Source organism: Schistocerca serialis, chromosome 4, assembly GCF_023864345.2.
Source record: "Schistocerca serialis cubense isolate TAMUIC-IGC-003099 chromosome 4, iqSchSeri2.2, whole genome shotgun sequence".
Taxonomy (NCBI): domain Eukaryota; kingdom Metazoa; phylum Arthropoda; class Insecta; order Orthoptera; family Acrididae; genus Schistocerca; species Schistocerca serialis.
In genome coordinates this window covers 675,467,229-675,485,719 of record NC_064641.1, presented here as the reverse complement: position 1 = coordinate 675,485,719, position 18,491 = coordinate 675,467,229, and the positions used below count along the sequence as shown (strand labels likewise).

The 18,491-nt window shown below is 44.8% G+C and overlaps 1 protein-coding gene across 3 annotated transcripts in view; it reads left to right on the top strand.

The window, feature by feature from the left end:
• Positions 1–18,491, top strand: part of LOC126473156 (receptor-type tyrosine-protein phosphatase N2) — a 467,189-nt gene that overhangs the window by 365,601 nt on the left and 83,097 nt on the right. For 2 of the 3 annotated variants that reach the window (XM_050100017.1, XM_050100019.1), the window contains one exon: positions 10,122–10,208. The exons of the other annotated variant lie outside the window; for it this stretch is intronic. In XM_050100017.1, the coding sequence (XP_049955974.1) occupies positions 10,122–10,208 (87 nt within the window). The remainder of the gene's footprint in view (positions 1–10,121; positions 10,209–18,491) is intronic. 3 annotated transcript variants of the gene reach the window in all.

The following is an 18,491-nucleotide window of genomic DNA, read 5'->3' as shown; positions in this document are numbered from 1 at the left end:
GTTTGACGTGTCCAGGTCGATAAATCCTATGAACATGTCTCGATTTTTCTTTAGTCTTGCTTCCATTAACAACCGCAACGTCAGAATTGCCTCTCTGGTGTCTTTACCTTTCCTAAAGTCAAACTTACCGTCATCTAACACATCTTCAAAATTCTTTTCCATTCTTCTGTATATTGCTTTTCTCAGCAATTTGAACGCGTGAGCTGTTAAGCTGATGCTCGCTCTTGTCATGCCTTGCAGTCTGGAATTGTGTGGATGATATTTTTCCGAAAGTCGGACTGTATATCGCCAGGCTCATGCATCCCACACACCAATGTGAATAGTCGTTTTACTACCAATTCCCCCAATGATTTTAGAAATTCTGATGGTATATTATCTGTCTCTTTTGCCTTATTTGACGTTAAGTCTTCCAAAGTTCTTTTACATTCTGATTCTAATGCTGGACCCCTATCTCTTCTAAATCGACTCCTGTTTCTTCTTCTGTCTCATCAGAGAAATCTTCCTCCTCATAGCGACCTTCAGTGTACTCTTTCCACTTGTCCACTCTCTCCTTTGCATTTAACAATGGAATTCCAGTCGCAGTTGCACTCATAATGTAGCCACCCTTGCGTTTGATTTCACTGAAGTTTGTTTTGATAATGGAAGTCGCAGTCTTCGCAACCCGGTCAGAATCTGCGGCCTGGCGTTCCCAGATGCCGCAAGCTGTGCCGCCTCCGCCGGAATCACTGGAAAAGTTGGAAGTCTGGATTGCGACAACCGCGTAGAACTCGCGGTGTGTAAACTGAGCCTTAGGCCGCTGCCGTGACCAGAACGCCACATTGCCTCTTAGGTGACGTAATCTGCATAAGTTCCTGTGAAATTTTCTGTCACGATTAATTCTTATAAATATGCTCTTTGTAAAGCTATCACAAATCAGTGAAAACACTGAAGTCATTGCTTACACAACATGGAATTTCCCCCCTTCCAACTATTCGCAGAAACACCCCACAATACACTGACACGTTTCAATTAGAGACCACTGCGTAACACACTGAGGTGACAAAGGTCATGGAATTGCGATACAGATGGCTGTAGTGTCGGGTACACGAGATATGAAATGACAGTGCAGTGGCGGAGCTGTTATTTGTAATCAGGTGATTCACTTGAAAAGATTTTCGACGCAGTTATGGCCACGCGACGGGAAGTAACAGACTATGAACACGAAATCGTAGTTGGAGCTAGACGCATGAGACATTCCATTTCGAAAATAATGAATTCAATATTCCGAGAGTCACAATGTCAAGAATGTGCCGAGAGTACCAAATTTCAGGCATTACCTTTTACCACGGATAACGCAGTTCCCGACGGTCCTCACTTAACGATGAGAGCAGCGGCGTTTGCGTAGAGCTGTCAGTGCCAACAGACAAGCAACACTGCTTGAAATAACAGCAGAAATCAATTTGGGACGTACGACGAACGTATCCATTGTGAACGTGCGGCGAAATTTGGCGTTAATTGTTGGTTCATTGATTTGGGGGAAGGGACCAAAGGCGTTAATGGGCTGTGGTAGCAGAACTGAACTCCTGAGCACATCGCTTGGATTCTGGACGAGTGGCAAACCGTGACCTGATCCGATTTTTCCGATTTCAGTTGGTAAGAGCTGGTGGTAGGATTCGACTGTGGAGCAAACCCCAGGAAGCCATGGACTCAAGTTGTCCATGAGGCATTGTACAAGCTGGTGGTGGCTCCATAATGGTGCTGGCCGTGTTTACGTGGAATGGACTGGGTTCTCTGGTCTAACGGAACCGATCGTTGACTAGATATGGTCATGTTAGGCTACTTGGAGACCAATTGCAGCCATTCATGGACTCGCCATGTTCGCAAACAACGATGACAAGTACCAGGCCACAACTGTTCACGATCGGTTTCGTAAACTTTCTGGACAATTCGAGCGAATGATCTGCCCACCCAGGTCGCCCGACATGGATCCCATCAAACTTTTGTGGGGCGTAATCAAGAGATCATTTCGTGCACAAAATCCTGTACCAGAAACACTTTCGCCATTATGGACGGCTGTAGAGGCAGCATGGCTCTGTAATTCTCCAGTAGCTTCCAAAGACTTTAAATCCATGTCACGTCGATTTGCTGCACTATGCAGGAAAATAGAGGTCCGACACGATGTTAGGAGATATCCCATGATTTTTGTCACCTCCCTGTAGAGAGAACACCTGTCGGCCTGATGACAGACTTCACACCGGAAGTGTTGAGCAGCCATGGTAATCCACCGATGCTGAAGCACCGGCCTCAACTCTTTTTAGGGATTGTTCAAAGCTTGGATGCTCAATTTGATTGAGGAAGACCTGCATGGGATCGATTATTGGTGCAAGGATTGTAAATTGGCTCTGTGTGCAAGCAAATGTAACATACTGTGCATAAATAGCGGGAAGATCACTGGAAGCAGTCGTATCCAGTAAATGTTTGGGAGTATGTGCAAGGGGCCTTTTAAGAGGGACGACCACATAATTCTAATCGTTGGAAAGGCAGATGCCAAACTGAGATTCATTGGAAGAAGCCTCAGGAAGACTAGGTCACCCACGAAGGAGGTAGCTGACTAAACCCTCGTTCGGTCGATACTTTAGTATTGCTCGTCGATGTGAGACACTTACCAGGTGGAATTTGAAACAGAGAAGATCCCAATCAGAGCAGCCCGTTTCTTCAAAGGCTCGTTTAGCAAGCCCAAAAGTATCACGGACATACTTAGCCGACTCCAGTGGCAGAGGTATAAGACAGGCGTTGTGTATGAGTTCCGAGAGCGTACATTCCTAAATTAGTTAACACGTTTATTGCTTCCTTTCTACATATACAGGGTGTTACAAAAAGGTACGGCCAAACTTTCAGGAAACATTCCTCACACACAAAGAAAGAAAATATGTTATGTGGACAAGTGTCCGGAAATGCTTACTTTCCATGTTAGAGCTTATTTTATTACTTCTCTTCAAATCACATTAATCATGGAATGGAAACACACAGCAACAGAACGTACCAGCGTGACTTCAAACACTTTGTTACAGGAAATGTTCAAAATGTCCTCCGTTAGCGAGGATACATGCATCCACCCTCCGTCGCATGGAATCCCTGATGCGCTGATGCAGCCCTGGAGAATGGCGTATTGTATCACAGCCGTCCACAATACGAGCACGAAGAGTCTCTACATTTGGTACCGTGGTTGCGTAGATAAGAGCTTTCAAATGCCCCCATAAATGAAGGTCAAGAGGGTTGAGGCCAGGAGAGCGTGGAGGCCATGGAATTGGTCCGCCTCTACCAATCCATCGGTCACCGAATCTGTTGTTGAGAAGCGTACGAACACTTCGAATGAAATGTGCAGGAGCTCCATCGTGCATGAACCACATGTTGTGTCGTACTTGTAAAGGCACATGTTCTAGCATCACAGGTAGAGTATCCCGTATGAAATCATGATAACGTGATCCATTGAGCGTAGGTGGAAGAACATGGGGCCCAATCAAGACATCACCAACAATGCCTGCCCAAACGTTCACAGAAAATCTGTGTTGATGACGTGTCTGCACAGTTGCGTGCGGATTCTCGTCAGCCCACACATGTTGATTGTGAAAATTTACAATTTGATCACGTTGGAATGAAACCTCATCTGTAAAGAACCCGGGACCCCGTGCGCGGGAAGCGAGAACGCTACCGCAAGACCACGAGCTGCGGACACATGCGAGGAACTCTTGGATTATATCGCTCCTCACCAGTTATTAACTTTTCATGTAGGATGCCGAATTAATAAATTCCTCCTGGCAACAGCAACGCTCTCTCTTCAACAACGCGTCATCTCATATTCAGTAAACATGAGTGTCCACGGATAATGTAAGCAGATACTGTAACCAGTTAAGTCTAAATTTGCACTGTCCTTTAGTGTAGGACCTACTGTCTCCTTTCAGCTGCAGAGTGTAATGCCTGCTCTGCAACGGTTTGTACGTCGCAGTGTGGTTTTCAGAGAGTTCGCTGTTCACACCGGAAGGAAATGTAACTGTAAAATTAAATGGTTTAATTTTATTCTTCTCCGTAGCACAGGTCACTAACTTATGCTTGAGCATTCGTTTTCGTCTTGACAGAGTTGGCGGTTCGATTCATGATGGTGCTAGAAATAATCCAACCAGCATTTCGCTGCGAAGGGGAGGAGAAATGGCGTACAGTTCTTGATTGCCAGGCTCAGCACCAGAGTCCACCTGTCCGCAGTGCCTCATGAAAGGAGGGAATGCGACACTCCTTGGTTGAAGGCATCAGCCTGGAGTCCCTTTGGCATCGGCGTACCCAGCGAGGGGCTGGGGAGGGCAGCTACTACCACCCACCACTTCCCCTTCTAATTCCAGGAAAAAAATCTTCATAAACTACTTCGCATCCTGCTGCCATAGACAGTCAGTTTAAATAAAGCCAAGACGTGTAATGGATACTGACTAATACCATGTGTACTAGGGAGCCATTAAACGCAAAGCTAGTATGAACTACCTCCTCTCCCCCCCCCCCTCCCTCCCCACTCCCACACCCACCACCCACCCTCAAATATTCTCACCGCCTGACATTCTGTGCATTTGAGAAGAGTAAGCTTGGCACTGCATTGGGTTTCGACCTCTCCCTCTGCTCATCACTATCAAGAGCCCTACCACACTCATCTCAGCCATCTGAAACATACAGCTACACCTAAGACAGCTGACGCGTAAGCTGTCCAAATGTCATAAATTATAAAACCTCTGTATCAGGCTACATGACTTCATACAATTTTCAGTGGCCATTTTTATTCAGTACCACGGGCATCTGCAATTATATTACTAAAAGGCTAGCCCAGTTCATGGTGCACGGAGCCTGTTGCAGGCCTTCGGGGGCAACATATTTCATATTGCTATTGCTCGAATTTAAAAATTTAAAAATTATAATCTTAAGCTAAAAGTTTAACACAGATGACAAGTATTACAGTTAGGAACTGTGTACATGATGTGAGTCAGTGTAACTCACTTACCTAGAATGTATTCATTCAGTATTTGAAAATGAGAGACTTAGGGGCTTCCAACAAAGTTTACATATATTTTCAAACCTTTTCGAAACTTTTTCTCGTTCACACTCCCTACAAAATAATGAAAAGGAAAGAGTTTATCGCATACTATGTCTTTGCTGTTCATGTAGTAAAACTTCAGCATAAGAGAAGACGTTTTAATTCATTGCAGAATGTGTTGTGAATAGAGTTTAAAGTAGAGACAAACTATTCGCAACATATTTCGCAATAGTAACCACATGCACCACTGAATGTATCTGCAAAATCATATTTTTGTCCATTTCATAGCTCAGGAAATATGGCGCCGGCCGGTGTGGCCTAGCGGTTCTAGACGCCACAGTCTGGAACCACGAGAGCGCTGCGGTCGCAGGTTCGAATCCTGCCTCGGGTATGGATATGTGTGATGTCCTTAGGTTAGTTAGGTTTAAGTAGTTCTAAGTTCTAGGGGACTGATGACCTCAGAAGTTGAGTCCCATAGTGCTCAGAGCCATTTGAAACATTTTGAAATATGACGCTATAAAGACTGAAATGAGAGGAAAACTAGTTTTTGCTTAAAATGGAGCGCAAATTATCCAAACTATACTCGTCCAGGATTTGATAATAAAAGCACATAGCGACTTCCATGAAATTTTTAGCATAATTCCAAAACTTTCCTAAAATGTTTCTCGCCTCTTGCTTAGGTTCAGATATTTATCAAATTGACTCATTTGTAAAGTAAGCTGACGTTTGAAAATGTTTTACACTTAAGAGATCTATTCTTTAAAGAACAAGGTTTTACTGGTTGTCCCTGTCTAGATAAAAGTAACCCACTGATTTGATGAGCATGAAGCGAAAGAGGAAGCAAAACATCTTCCTGAATCTCGACATTACCTACCAAAGTTGGACAAAAAAAGCTGCCCATCACTCTCTGCTAACACCTCTCTCAAGTGTAGGAACAGTTTCTTGCAGAGTTATTATGTAAAATCCCATTGAGCACCGAACAGAACCAAAAACGGAATCTACGTCGACTCAACGGGAAGACACGTTTAGACGTGCTGGACCCGCTCCTCCCTGCGCTCAAATAAAACAAAACTAATCTTCTTTAATTTTCGTCCACCGCGGTAGCTGAGTGGTCAGCGTGACAGACTGTCAATCCTAAGGGCCCGGGTTCGATTCCCGGCTGGGTCGGAGATTTTCTCCGCCCAGGGACTGGGTGTTGTGTTGTCCTAATCATCATTATTTCATCCTCATCGACGCGCAGGTCGCCGAAGTGGCATCAAATCGAAAGAGCTGCATCGGGCGAACGGTCTACCCGACGGGAGGCCCTAGCCACACGACATTTCCATTTATGGCTCCCCTGCGGTTTCCTTCCCTTCAACCTTTCTCGCCCCCTCATAGCTCCAGATTAATCGTACTGGGAGTGGGATTAGATAAGGGCCAAAACTTGAAGTAGTGATTTGTTTGTCTTTTTTTACTTAGGGCAAAAGTGGCGGTGGCAATTTTCCTTCCTTCTTTTAATCCCTTTTCTACTCCACAAAGAAAGATACTCAAATAAATAAATAAATAAAAATAAAAAATAAAGATCGATATAAAGAACCGGTTATTGATATCTACTTTTTGCGAAATTAATTTACTGACTGTGAATTTCTTGACATCAGCTGTATTAGGAATAGATCTACTACTGAATAATGACATAAAAATTTATGTCAGTTCAGGACTCGAACCCGCATTCCCCACTTATAGCGACAGATCGCCTTAACCATTTTGGTTATCCGTGCACACTTGCCGAACTGACGGAAACTTCCATAAGTCACATTGTCAGTCACCTGAATTCATCACATAATGCTCACAACATCATCTGGAAACCCGTAACGGGCAAAATGAGACACGAGTAATCGAGACCAGTATCGTTATCGTCGTGTGCCCTCCTCGGCTTGTACTACTTACATGCATGTCTGTAAGAACTGGCATTGTTGACAGTCCACAACTGTACGAAGAATTTCTAATTATTTCTCTCGCCGCGAATTCCTTGACTTGAACTGTATTAGGTATAGAAGTACTATGCAATAGTGGCATGCATGCAAGCACTACAGTTATATGAATGTATGGTGACTCTTATTTCGGACATGTGTGGTGGAGAGGGATTCGAACCAGGGACCTCCTGCTTACAAGGAAGTTGCGTTAACAACTGCGCCACCTGGACACAGTGTTTATGGCAATTGCGCGGACTATCTCGGCGCGCCTCTCGGTCGAATCACATTCCCACCTAGCGCCACAGCCCATGCTCGCTACTTTGAGATTAGGAGATCTCGGCTTCGAATCCCGGTCTGGCACACATTTTCAGTCCCGCTGCAGCTGACATCAATAGTCCCTTCCCCTTCCTTTCCTTTCTCCCCCCTCCACCTTCAATTTACGTAATATACAGGGTGGTCCACTGATCGTGACCGGGCCAAATATCTCACGAAATAAGCGTCAAACGAAAAAACTACAAAGAACGAAACTTGTCTAGCTTGAAGGGGGAAACCAGATGGCGCTGTGGATGGCCCGCTAGATGGCGCTGCCATAGGCCAAACGGACATCAACTGCGTTTTTTTAAATTAGAACCCTAATTTTTTATTACATATTCGTGTAGTACATAAAGAAATATGAATATTTTCGTTGGACCACTTTTTACGCTTTGTGATAGATGGCGCTGTAATAGTCACAAACATATGGCTCACAATTTTAGACGAAAAGGTAGGTTTTTTAAATTAAAATACAGAACGTAGGTACGTTTAAACATCTTATTTAGGTTGTTCCAATGTGATACATATACCTTTGTGTACTTATCATTTCTGAGAAGGCATGCTGTTACAGCGTGATTACCTGTAAATACCACATTAATGCAATAAATGCTCAAAATGATGTCCGTCAACAGCAATGCATTTGGCAATACGTGTAACGACATTCCTCTCAACAGCGAATAGTTCGCCTTCCGTAATGTTCGCACATGCATTGACAATGCGCTGACGCATTTTGTCAGGAGTTGTCGGTGGATCACAATAGCAAATTTCTTCAACTATCCCCACAGAAAGAAATCCGGGGACGTCAGATCTGGTGAACGTGCGGGCCATGGTATGGTGCTTCGACGACCAATCCACCTATCATGAAATATGCTATTCAATACCGCTTCAACCGCACGCGAGCTATGTGCCGGACATCCATCATGTTGGAAGTACATCGCCATTCTCTCATGCAGTGAAACATCTTTTAGTAACATCGGTAGAACATTACGTAGGAAATCAGCATACACTACACCATTTAGATTACCATCGACAAAACAGGGGCTAATTATCCTTCCTCCCATAATTCCGCACCATACATTAACTCGCCAAGGTCGCTGTTGTTCCACTTGTCGCAGCCATCGTGGATTTTCCGTTGCCCAATAGTGCATATTATGCCGGTTTACGTTACCGCTGTTGGTGAATGACGCTTCGTCGCTAAATAGAACGCGTGTAAAAAACATGTCATCGTCCCGTAATTTCTCTTGTGCCCAGTGGCAGAACTGTATACGACGTTCAAAGTCGTCGCCATGCAATTCCTGGTGCATAGAAACATGGTGCGGGTGCAATCGATGGTGATGTAGCATTCTCAACAGCGACGTTTTTGAGATTCCCGATTCTCGCGCAATATGTCTGCTACTGATGTGCGGATTAGCCGCGACAGCAGCTAAAACACCTACTTGGGCATCATCATTTGTTGCAGGTCGTGGTTGACGTTTCACATGTGGCTGAACACTTCCTGTTTCCTTAAATAACGTAACTATCCGGCGAACGGTCCAGACACTTGTATGATGTCGTCCAGGATACCGAGCAGCATACATAGCACACGTCCGTTGGCCATTTTGATCACAATAGCTATACATCTACACGGTATCGACCTTTCCCGCAATTGGTAAACGGTCCATTTTAACACGGGTAATGTATCACGAAGGAAATACCGCCCGCACTGGCGGAATGTTACGTGATACCACGTACTTATACGTTTTTGACTATTACAGCGCCATCTATCACAAAGCGAAAAAGTGGTCCAACTATCCGCATAAACTCCCGATACAGCTGGCGTCAATAGTCCCTTCCTCTTCCTTTCCTTTCTACCCCCCTCCACCTTCAATTTACTTAGTAAGTGCTACGACTACAACATCAGTCTCGATGCCTCGTTGTCTCATTCTCCATTTTTCGGGAACCCAAGAAATGTTGCGGGCATTATATAGGTTATGAATTTTGCGGACTGCCATGTAAGGATGCAGACAGTGTGACATATGGAAGTTTGGATGAACCTAGGGAGAGTGCACAGATAGCAGAAGTGGTTAAGGCGAACGCTCGCGATAAGTGTGAAATCCAGGTTCGAGTCCCAGACTGACATATGTTTTCCTTTCTCGCTCTTAGGTAGTGCAACTTTACCTAATGCAGCTGACGTCAAAGAACTCGCAATCAGCAAATAAATTACGAAATACTTCGTACAGCTGTGTATCGCCAATAGTGTCTGTTCCTTCAGACAAGCATGTAGGGACGTTTATTTTCGCTATCCCCACTTATGAGTAGTTTTTGCACAGTGAAGTATTCAGTCCCATCGTATTTTATTGAAATTGTGCATACTTTGTTAGGGCTCAATGTCAGGGCGTCAGCAAGGTACCTACTGGTGAGGTGCTTTCGTAGATTACTCCAAGGATGACGGAAAGTGTTGGTCACAGGCTTGATAAACATCCATCCCGTAAACCGTGGAAAATGCAAACGGGGAGCAAGTTGTTGGGCTCTAAAGACCACTATGTCGAGTGTCCAATTAATTCCGTCAGTAAATAATTTCTGCGTCTCTGCGGAACAAAGATGTACAAGACTCGCTGGAACGACGTCGCCTCCGAAAAGGCAGGAGGGCGACTGTGTGAGGGAAGCCCGCAGCAGAAGTGACGTACCGCGGAAGCGGTCTGGGAAGGTCGGCAGCTCCGGGAAGGTGGCCTGCGGTCAGGAAGAGAGGAAGCAGAGCTGCAGCCCGGCGGAAGCGACTTGCCAGGTGGAGAGGAGGGGGCTGAGCCAGTGGTGTGCGTGTGTTTCAGCGTGCACACCTGGGACGAGGGCCGGCGCGTCGTGGCTGCCGTGGCGCGCCTGCTGGGACTGCACCCCGAGGCCTTCTCGCACGTCAGGTGAGTCCCACACAGACACAGAAGAAACGGGAACAGTGCTCAACACGAGGAAGTTACGGACAAAGTGAAAAAAATGGACGTCCACATCTACATCTACACGAGCACGCTGCAGTACACGCTAAAGTGCTTGGCAAAGGGTTCATCCAACTACACTCAGACTCTTTATCTGCCGTTCCACATTCTAACAGTGCGTGGGAAAAACGAACACTTAAATCTTTCCGTACGAGCTCTCATTTCTCTTATTTTAAAACGTTGATGTACGATTCCTATGTACCAGGAGCGTTCAATAAGTAATGCAACTTATAGTTTACTGAAAGCAGGTTGGTTTTATTAAGGATTCCAGAACGCCATATTATTCCTCACTTTCTTTCTTTCGTTTACGCCATAGTCCCGCTGCGATCGCAGGGTCGGCGTGGTTACAACGGATTTGGCAGTGTTAGTGTTAGGGATGGCCGGATGCCCTTCCTGCCGCCACCCCTTACCCACCAGGACGGAATCAGTGTACCCCAACTGTCTGCATCGAGTGTAAATCGCGAAATAGTGCGGACATCTCGCAAATATCTGCAACGCGTAACTGAGGCGGAACGTGGAGACCAGCCCGGTATTCACCTAGCAGGATGTGGAAAACCACCAGAAAACCACATCCAGGCTGGCCGGCACACCGGCCCTCGTCGTTAATCCGCCGGGCGGATTCGATCCGGGGCCGGCGCGCCTACCCGAGTCCAGGAGGCAGCGCGTCAGCGCTCTCGGCTACCCTGACGGGTCAGCCATATTATTCCCCACTATTCTCCAATATAACCTTCCTTCATTGCGGCGACCTTACTGGGAGAGCCTGTATACCTGCATAACACTACTCTACTGGTCGACGTCGGAGCCAACTTCTTGCTGCACCAATAGCCTCCCTCGTAACCCGCAAGCACTTCCACAAGTAAGGTCTTTTGTTGCTCTGTATGTCTTCTGTTTGGAGGCGAGGAACCCGGCAGACACACACCTTTAAGGGGGGTAGGACGTCAAAAAGGCCGACTTGAAGCTGGAGGAGATTTTACACTACTGGTCATTAAAATTTGCTACGCGACGAAGATGACGTGCTACAGACGCGAAATTTAACCGACGGGACGAAGATGCTGTGATATGCAAATGATTAGCTTTTCAGAGCATTCACACAAGGTTGGCGCCGGTGCCGACACCTACAACGTGCTGACATGAGGAAAGTTTCCAACCGATTTCTCATACACAAACAGCAGTTGACCGCCGTTGCCTGGTGAAACGTTGTTGTGATGCCTCGTGTAAGGAGGAGAAATGCGTACCATCACGTTTCCGACTTTGATAAAGGTCGGATTGTAGCCTATCGCGATTGCGGTTTCTTGTATCGCGACATTGCTGCTCGCGTTGGTCGAGATCCAGTGACTGTTTGCAGAATATGGAATCGGTGAGTTTAGGACGGTAATACGGAACGCCGTGTTGGATCCCAACGGTCTCGTATCACTAGCAGTCGAGATGACAAGCATCTTATCCGCATGGCTGTAACGGATCGTGCAGCCACGTCTCCATCCCTGGGTCAATAGATGGGGACGTTTGCAAGACAACAACCATCTGCACGAACAGTTCGACGATGTTTGCAGCAGCATGGACTATCAGCTCGGAGACCGTGGCTGCATCACAAACAGTAGGGCCTGCGATGGTGTACTCAACGACGAACCGGGGTGCACGAATGGCAAAACGTCATTTTTTCGGATGAATCCAGGTTCTGTTTAGACATCGTGATGGTCGAATCCGTGTTTGGTGACATCTCGGTGAACGCGTCATCGCCATACTGGCGTATCACCCGGCGTGATGGTATGGGATGCCATTGGTTACACGTCTCGGTCACTTCTTGTTCGCATTGACGGCACTTTGAACAGTGGACGTTACATTTCAGATGTGTTACGGCCCGTGGCTCTACCCTTCATTCGATCCCTGCGAAACCCTACATTTCTGTAGGATAATGCACGACCGCATGTTGCAGGTCCTGTACGGGCCTTTCTGGATACAGAAAATGTTCGACTGCTGCCCTGTCCAGCACATTCTCCAGATCTCTCACCAATTGAAAACGTCTGGCCTATGGTGGCCGAGCAACTGGCTCGTCACAATACGGCAGTCACTGCTCTTGATGAACTGTGGTATCATGTTGAAGCTTCATGGGCAGGTGTATCTGTACACGCCATCCAAGCTCTGTTTGACTCAATGCCCAGGCGTATCAATGCCGTTATTACGGCCAGCGGTGATTGTTCTGGGTACTGATTTCTCAGAATCTATGCACCCAAATTGCGTGGAAATGTAATCACATGTCAGTTCTAGTATAATATATTTGCCCATTGAATACCTGTTTATCATCTGTATTTCTTCTTGGTGTAGCAATTTTAATGGCCAGTATTGTAATTGCCACTACCTATACTTTTACAAATAAATTCATAAAACTTTGTTAGCATGACCAGGAAGGATTCAGGATTCACACTCATGGCAGTGGAAGTTAAAAAACATAACAAAATAATTTTTTTGTAGTTGTGAAACTTCATAATTTTTTCACTTACTATTGGCTGCATTTGTTGCTACAGGCACACTTTTCTTCATAAGTGAGAGAGATTCTTCGATGAATTTTGCACAGCATACAAACCATACTTACAGGTGTATGAAACTCTAGAATTTTCCAGATCTATTAAAAACTGTCGTAAATTGAGATAATTAACTATAAAATTTGGGTTTTTTCTAAACATGAAGTTTAAAATGTAACGGCTGATAATTTTTTCATAAATTAAATAAAATCTAGAGTTTCTTACACCTTTAAGTATGGTTTGTGTATCCCGCTCAGTTAGCCGTGCGGTCTAAATCACGGCTTTCCGCGTGGGAAGGAGCGCCTGTTCCCCGGCACGAATCCGCCCGGCGGACTTGCGTCGAGGTCCGGTGTGCCGGCCAGTGTGTGGATGGTTTTTAAGGCGGTTTTCCATCTGCCTCGGCTGGTTCCCCTTATTCCGCCTGATTTACACTATGTCGGCGATTGCTGCGCAAACAAGTTCTCCACGTATGCGCACACCACCATTACTCTACCACGCAAACATAGGCGTTACACTCGTCTGGTGTGAGACGTTTCCTGGGAGGGGGGAGGGGGGGGGTCTATCCTCTCTCCACACGTATATACCCTTTACCCTGCCCTCAATTTAGCAGCACTCTACTCTACCTTCCAGAAATTCTAAAGAGGTTCCTGTTCGCACTGAAGCAGTTCTTCTTTGGGGCAGTCTATTGCAGTTTAAGATAAACGGTTTCTGTAAGTTTGGCAATTGTCATAGAACAGCCCACTACGGCTTCCACTTTCATTTACAACCACACTCTATTTACAACCACACTCTCCAACTAACACATTAAAATGCGCCACACTAAATAGAAAGCGTGAGCTAATATAATATTCCCACCCATTACTCATCCAACAGAAATCGCACAGTGCACTATAACTATTAATGAGCCTAACGTCGGGAGTGTGTCCCTTCTCCTTCCTTCACACTCACTAAGCCTTAACCCAATTGATCCACACTTGCGCAAACACTACTTAGATAAATGTTTTCCCGAAATCCTATCACTCCCTCCGATTTCTCGAACACTGTTCTCGCTGCCATGCTGTTCACATCAACTTACTATCCTTAACAAGAATCTTTTGTTGTCACTTCATATTATCATTCTTGTCTATCCACATTAAAACCCATGTATAACCCTCACATTCTGTGAACTTGGTTGCATTGTTTCTCCTTAATGTCTCCAACCACAACAATCTGTTGCTCCTATTCTTACATGTCCCCTTCCCCACTCCTCTCTTTCTGTTTCCAAATCCCCAGTTCGGGAGAATTACCGCACCTCCATCCTGCACCAAACATCCCTCACATTACAACTATACGACCACCAAATCCACTCCGTATCTTACCCTGGTGTCTAGCGTGGTGTTGTGTTCTTGTTGTCGTTAATGATAATGATGATGACAGTGATGATGAAAGGAGTTTAATGATGACGATGTTGATGAAAGGAGGAGAGTTTCTGTGTCACCACATAGTCGGCTCGTCTCGTATAGCACCAAGGAGGCCGCCAAGCCTAATAGATCCAACTGACGGACGGTTCGCCATGTCCTCTCTCAATGGGACACTGTAGAGTGATTTGAGTTTGACGTAACGTCTGGTGATCAGGAATTTTACACCACCATCACTTCTCCCCTTGACAGTGAAACGCAGGCATCACCTTTGCAAGTCGGACCAACTACCCCTGTACCAAACTCCAGCTTACAAGCATGTGTTAACCATCTTGCCTGTGGATAAGAGTAAAATCAATAGTCTGAACACATGAATTTTTGATGTGTTCGGCTCCGTATACAATTTCCGTGTCGTCAGTTAAATTAACTTGAGAACAAGAGAAGCATGTATTGCATTCAGTAACAACTGTAGAACATTCACTTCTGTTTAAATACTTGTCCTAGCCAAATAATAAAACGTGAAAGCTTTGTTTTCAAGTAATTTATCGTCAAGTCAATCAAGTCAATTCCAAATTGTTGTAAAACACATCTAAAACCGAGAGAGTAGTCAGCTAGGAATTTTTGTGTCCTGTGTTTTCCTCATCCACGTCATGAATAGAATGTAACGTGTTGCATTATCAAAACCCAAATTTACAATCAAAATAAATCACTGAAATATTCAAGCTTATAAACCCAATGAATGAAATAAAAATACATGAATATTAAGCACAACATTTGTTTGGTTTACTCTTATTTCACTCAAGATGTTACGGTATAAATAGATTTACTACTGTGAAGCTTCATGCATCTGCAAGAGAGAGATGAAAATGGGTGCAGTGTGAAAGTTCTTTCACCGTCGCAAGATTTTGCAGGTGAATGAGTAAAGCACCACAGTCTTCCTTCAATGAGTTCCTCTTCTGTTTCAGTTTTACTATGAGGAAGCGTTTCAGAAATTCCAAATACTATTTGGCAATCTGATGTTTATAGTAGAGCTCACGCATAACCCGTTAGTGCCCAAATTAATTTTCGTTAATTTTTTTTATATTTGTTACTTTTACCTTGTACGATATATGTAATGCTGGGTACTGTTGACAGCAACATACGTTTATATGAAGAGGTTACACATATTTTACTTAGTGAAATAAATTATACAAGAGACAGATCAGAAATCAAAAACAAAAACCTTGTATAATAAGCAGCGAAACATTCAAAACACAGTCCCACTTTTCATTTCTTGAGACCCCAATGCCATATCCTGTTATAGATATTTGTCCTGTACTCAGTCACATTTTTATCAATGCGAACAATTCCACCTATGTGCTTGTTGTACTCCGTCAGAATGGAGGGTACAGGAACTTTAGCGTGTTTTCCTTTAACTCTGAGAACATTAGATACTGTTGTATTTTATGATGCAGAAACAAAGGAGTTTTCATGCCATTTGCACAGAAACAGACCACTGTTTGTGGTAGAATGAACGATACCTCTTTCATGTTTCTGTTTCCTTCTTCTTTGGAAGCGAACATTTTTGAAGAATTCCAATTACTCTCACGGTTCCAATGCCCCCGAAACCTTCTTCTCTAAGAACAGTTAACAAATTGAAACTTGTAAACGGGATGTCAAAATAGAAGTCAAAATGGAATTAAAAATTATTATAGTGCTCTCACTAAGCTTAGTGTTACTGTTACATAACGCTGAAAATTGTAGTACATGTCCCTGTGATACAAATGATATCGCATAAATTTCAATAAATGACATGTGATTGCTGGTTTCTTAATTTAATTTAAAATGTTTGAACCTAAAGGACAAAATGTTTTAATTGTTATATTTACTCTGAATCCATGGTGCGACGAGATTCTGGCCGTAGAAAAAATATTTGAATTCAGTTTCAAGTTGTTCCCGGTACTGAACTGCTTCTCATAAGTACTAAAACAAGACTGAAAGAATAATGTTCAGTAATCCTTCAATAAGCATAAGAAGAGCATAGAAGTTCATTGTTGTCCAAACTGCATTTAACTCCAGTCCTGTCACGTGTACCATTAATGTAACGCTGGGCTCTAATGGTTAATAACGTGGCCCCTACAATGAAACCTGAGCTCCAGGAACACTCTCCTAAGTTTGAATACTTCCGCTGGCCACCAAACTCCCCAGGAATTACCGTTATTGAGCATATCTGGGAAGCCTTACAACGTGCTGTTCAGAAGACATCTCCATACCCTCGTACTCTTACGGATTTATGGACAGCCCTGCAGGATTCATAGTGTCAATCCCCCCCAGCACTACTTCAAACATTAGTCGAGTCCATGCCACGTCGTTTTGCGGCACTTCTGCGAGCTCGCGGGGGCCCTGCACGATATTAGGCAGGTGTACCAGTTTCTTTGACTCTTCAGTGTACATTGCCAGTCTCGCAGTAAGCAGGATTGTCTGCTGTGATAAATTTTTAACCTTATTTTATTTTAGGATATTTCCTGGTCGTGTGTGATCGATCTGATTTTGCTTTCGCTGATCCTTTGTTTATGCATCTATTTCTTCTTCGGTACTCTAGTGAGGACGTATTTATTTCGGACGTCCATATTTGTTGAATTATTGGTTGTACTGACATAACCTATTAATACGCTCATTTACAGTTTCGCTAGCTGTACCTTACAAGTTATATATCTGTTTGCGCTTAGGCTTTATTTATCGAAGTGCACCTCTCTTGCTGTGCGGTATCCATTTACAAGGAACCCTCTCCATTACCGTTATTATGTCTGCTAATAGACCACCTACGCGGCACATACCGAGATATTTTATGCGTAGGCCTACGTTAATACTAATACTTGACATATATGGTGTCTGTTATTCCAGATATGTCTGAAAGAACAGACACCATTTTGATCCATTAGCCAGTATGAATTAAGACGCAAAGGAATTACAGACATTGGCTGCGAGCAGGCACTGATTGAAATCAATGGGAAAAGTTGCAAATCTGTGCCGGACTGGGTCTCCTGCTATCTAGGCGGATGTTCTGACCACTAAGCCATCCAGACACAGTGGTCATCGCAGCTGCATGGACTAACCTGGCACATCTCAACTTATCCACTCACTACTAATGTAGTGTCCCTTGCCCATTATCCTCATTATACGCAGCATTTCGCCGATTCCCGTCCGAGTTCGAGGTGCAGAGTGAAAATTTCATTCTGGGCGCATCTCTCAGGCTGTGGTTAAGCCATCTCTAGCCGCCCGGTTAGCCGTGCGGTCTAACGCACGGCTTCCCGGGCGGGAAGGAGAGCCTGGTCCCCGGCACGAATCCGCCCGGCGGACTTGTGTCGAGGTCTGGTGAGCCGGCCAGTCTGTGAATGGTTTGTAGGTGGTTTTCCATCTGCCACGGCGAATGCGGGCTGGTTCCCCTTATTCCGCCCCAGTTATACTATGTCGGCGATTGCTGTGCAAACAAGTTCTCCACGTACGCGTACACCACCATTACTCTGGGGAGTCCACCTGGGGCCGAACCGCACAATAACCCTGGGTTCGGTGTGGGGCGGCGGAAGGATGAAGTGGACTGCGGTAGTCGTCGTGGGGTTGTGCACCACTGCGGCTGCGGCGGGGACGGAGCCTCTCCGTCGTTTCTAGGCTCCCGGTTAACATACAATACAAGCCATCTCTCCGCAGTAGTCTTTCTTCCAGAAGTGATGGTTCTGCAAGTTTCGCTGGATAGCTTCTGTGAAGTTTGGAAGGTAGGAGACGAGATACTGGCGGAAGTAAACTTGTGAGGACGGTCGTGAGTCGCGCTTGGGTAGCTCAGTCGGTAGAACACTTGCGCGCCAATGGCAAAGATTCCGAGAGCGAGTCTCGATCCAGCATACAGTTTTAGTCTGCCAGGAAGTTCCATATCGGCGCACACTCCCCTGCAAAGTGAAAATTTCATTCTGTACATCATCTTCTTTTAAGTATTCTGCTATCAAATTGTGCGTATTTGTATCGAATCTTTAGAATCAAGTGGTAACAGTTCTTTGTAGTGGTAAACCCTTTGCATCCAATGTCCTTTACAGTACTGTTTGTGAATCCTTGTACTTAGTGCACGCCAGTATTGCATGATTCAGATCGTCCATGTTAGATCAGTGTAAAAGCGTACTGTATAGATTACGCCGTATAATCAAATACTGAAATGAAACCACTGCCGTCTGGCAATCTTTGAATTTTTTCAGTATCAGAATTTGACTAACGCAGTTCACACAGTAACTGCCATCTGCTGAACTGATGCCGTGTTGTCTCTTCTT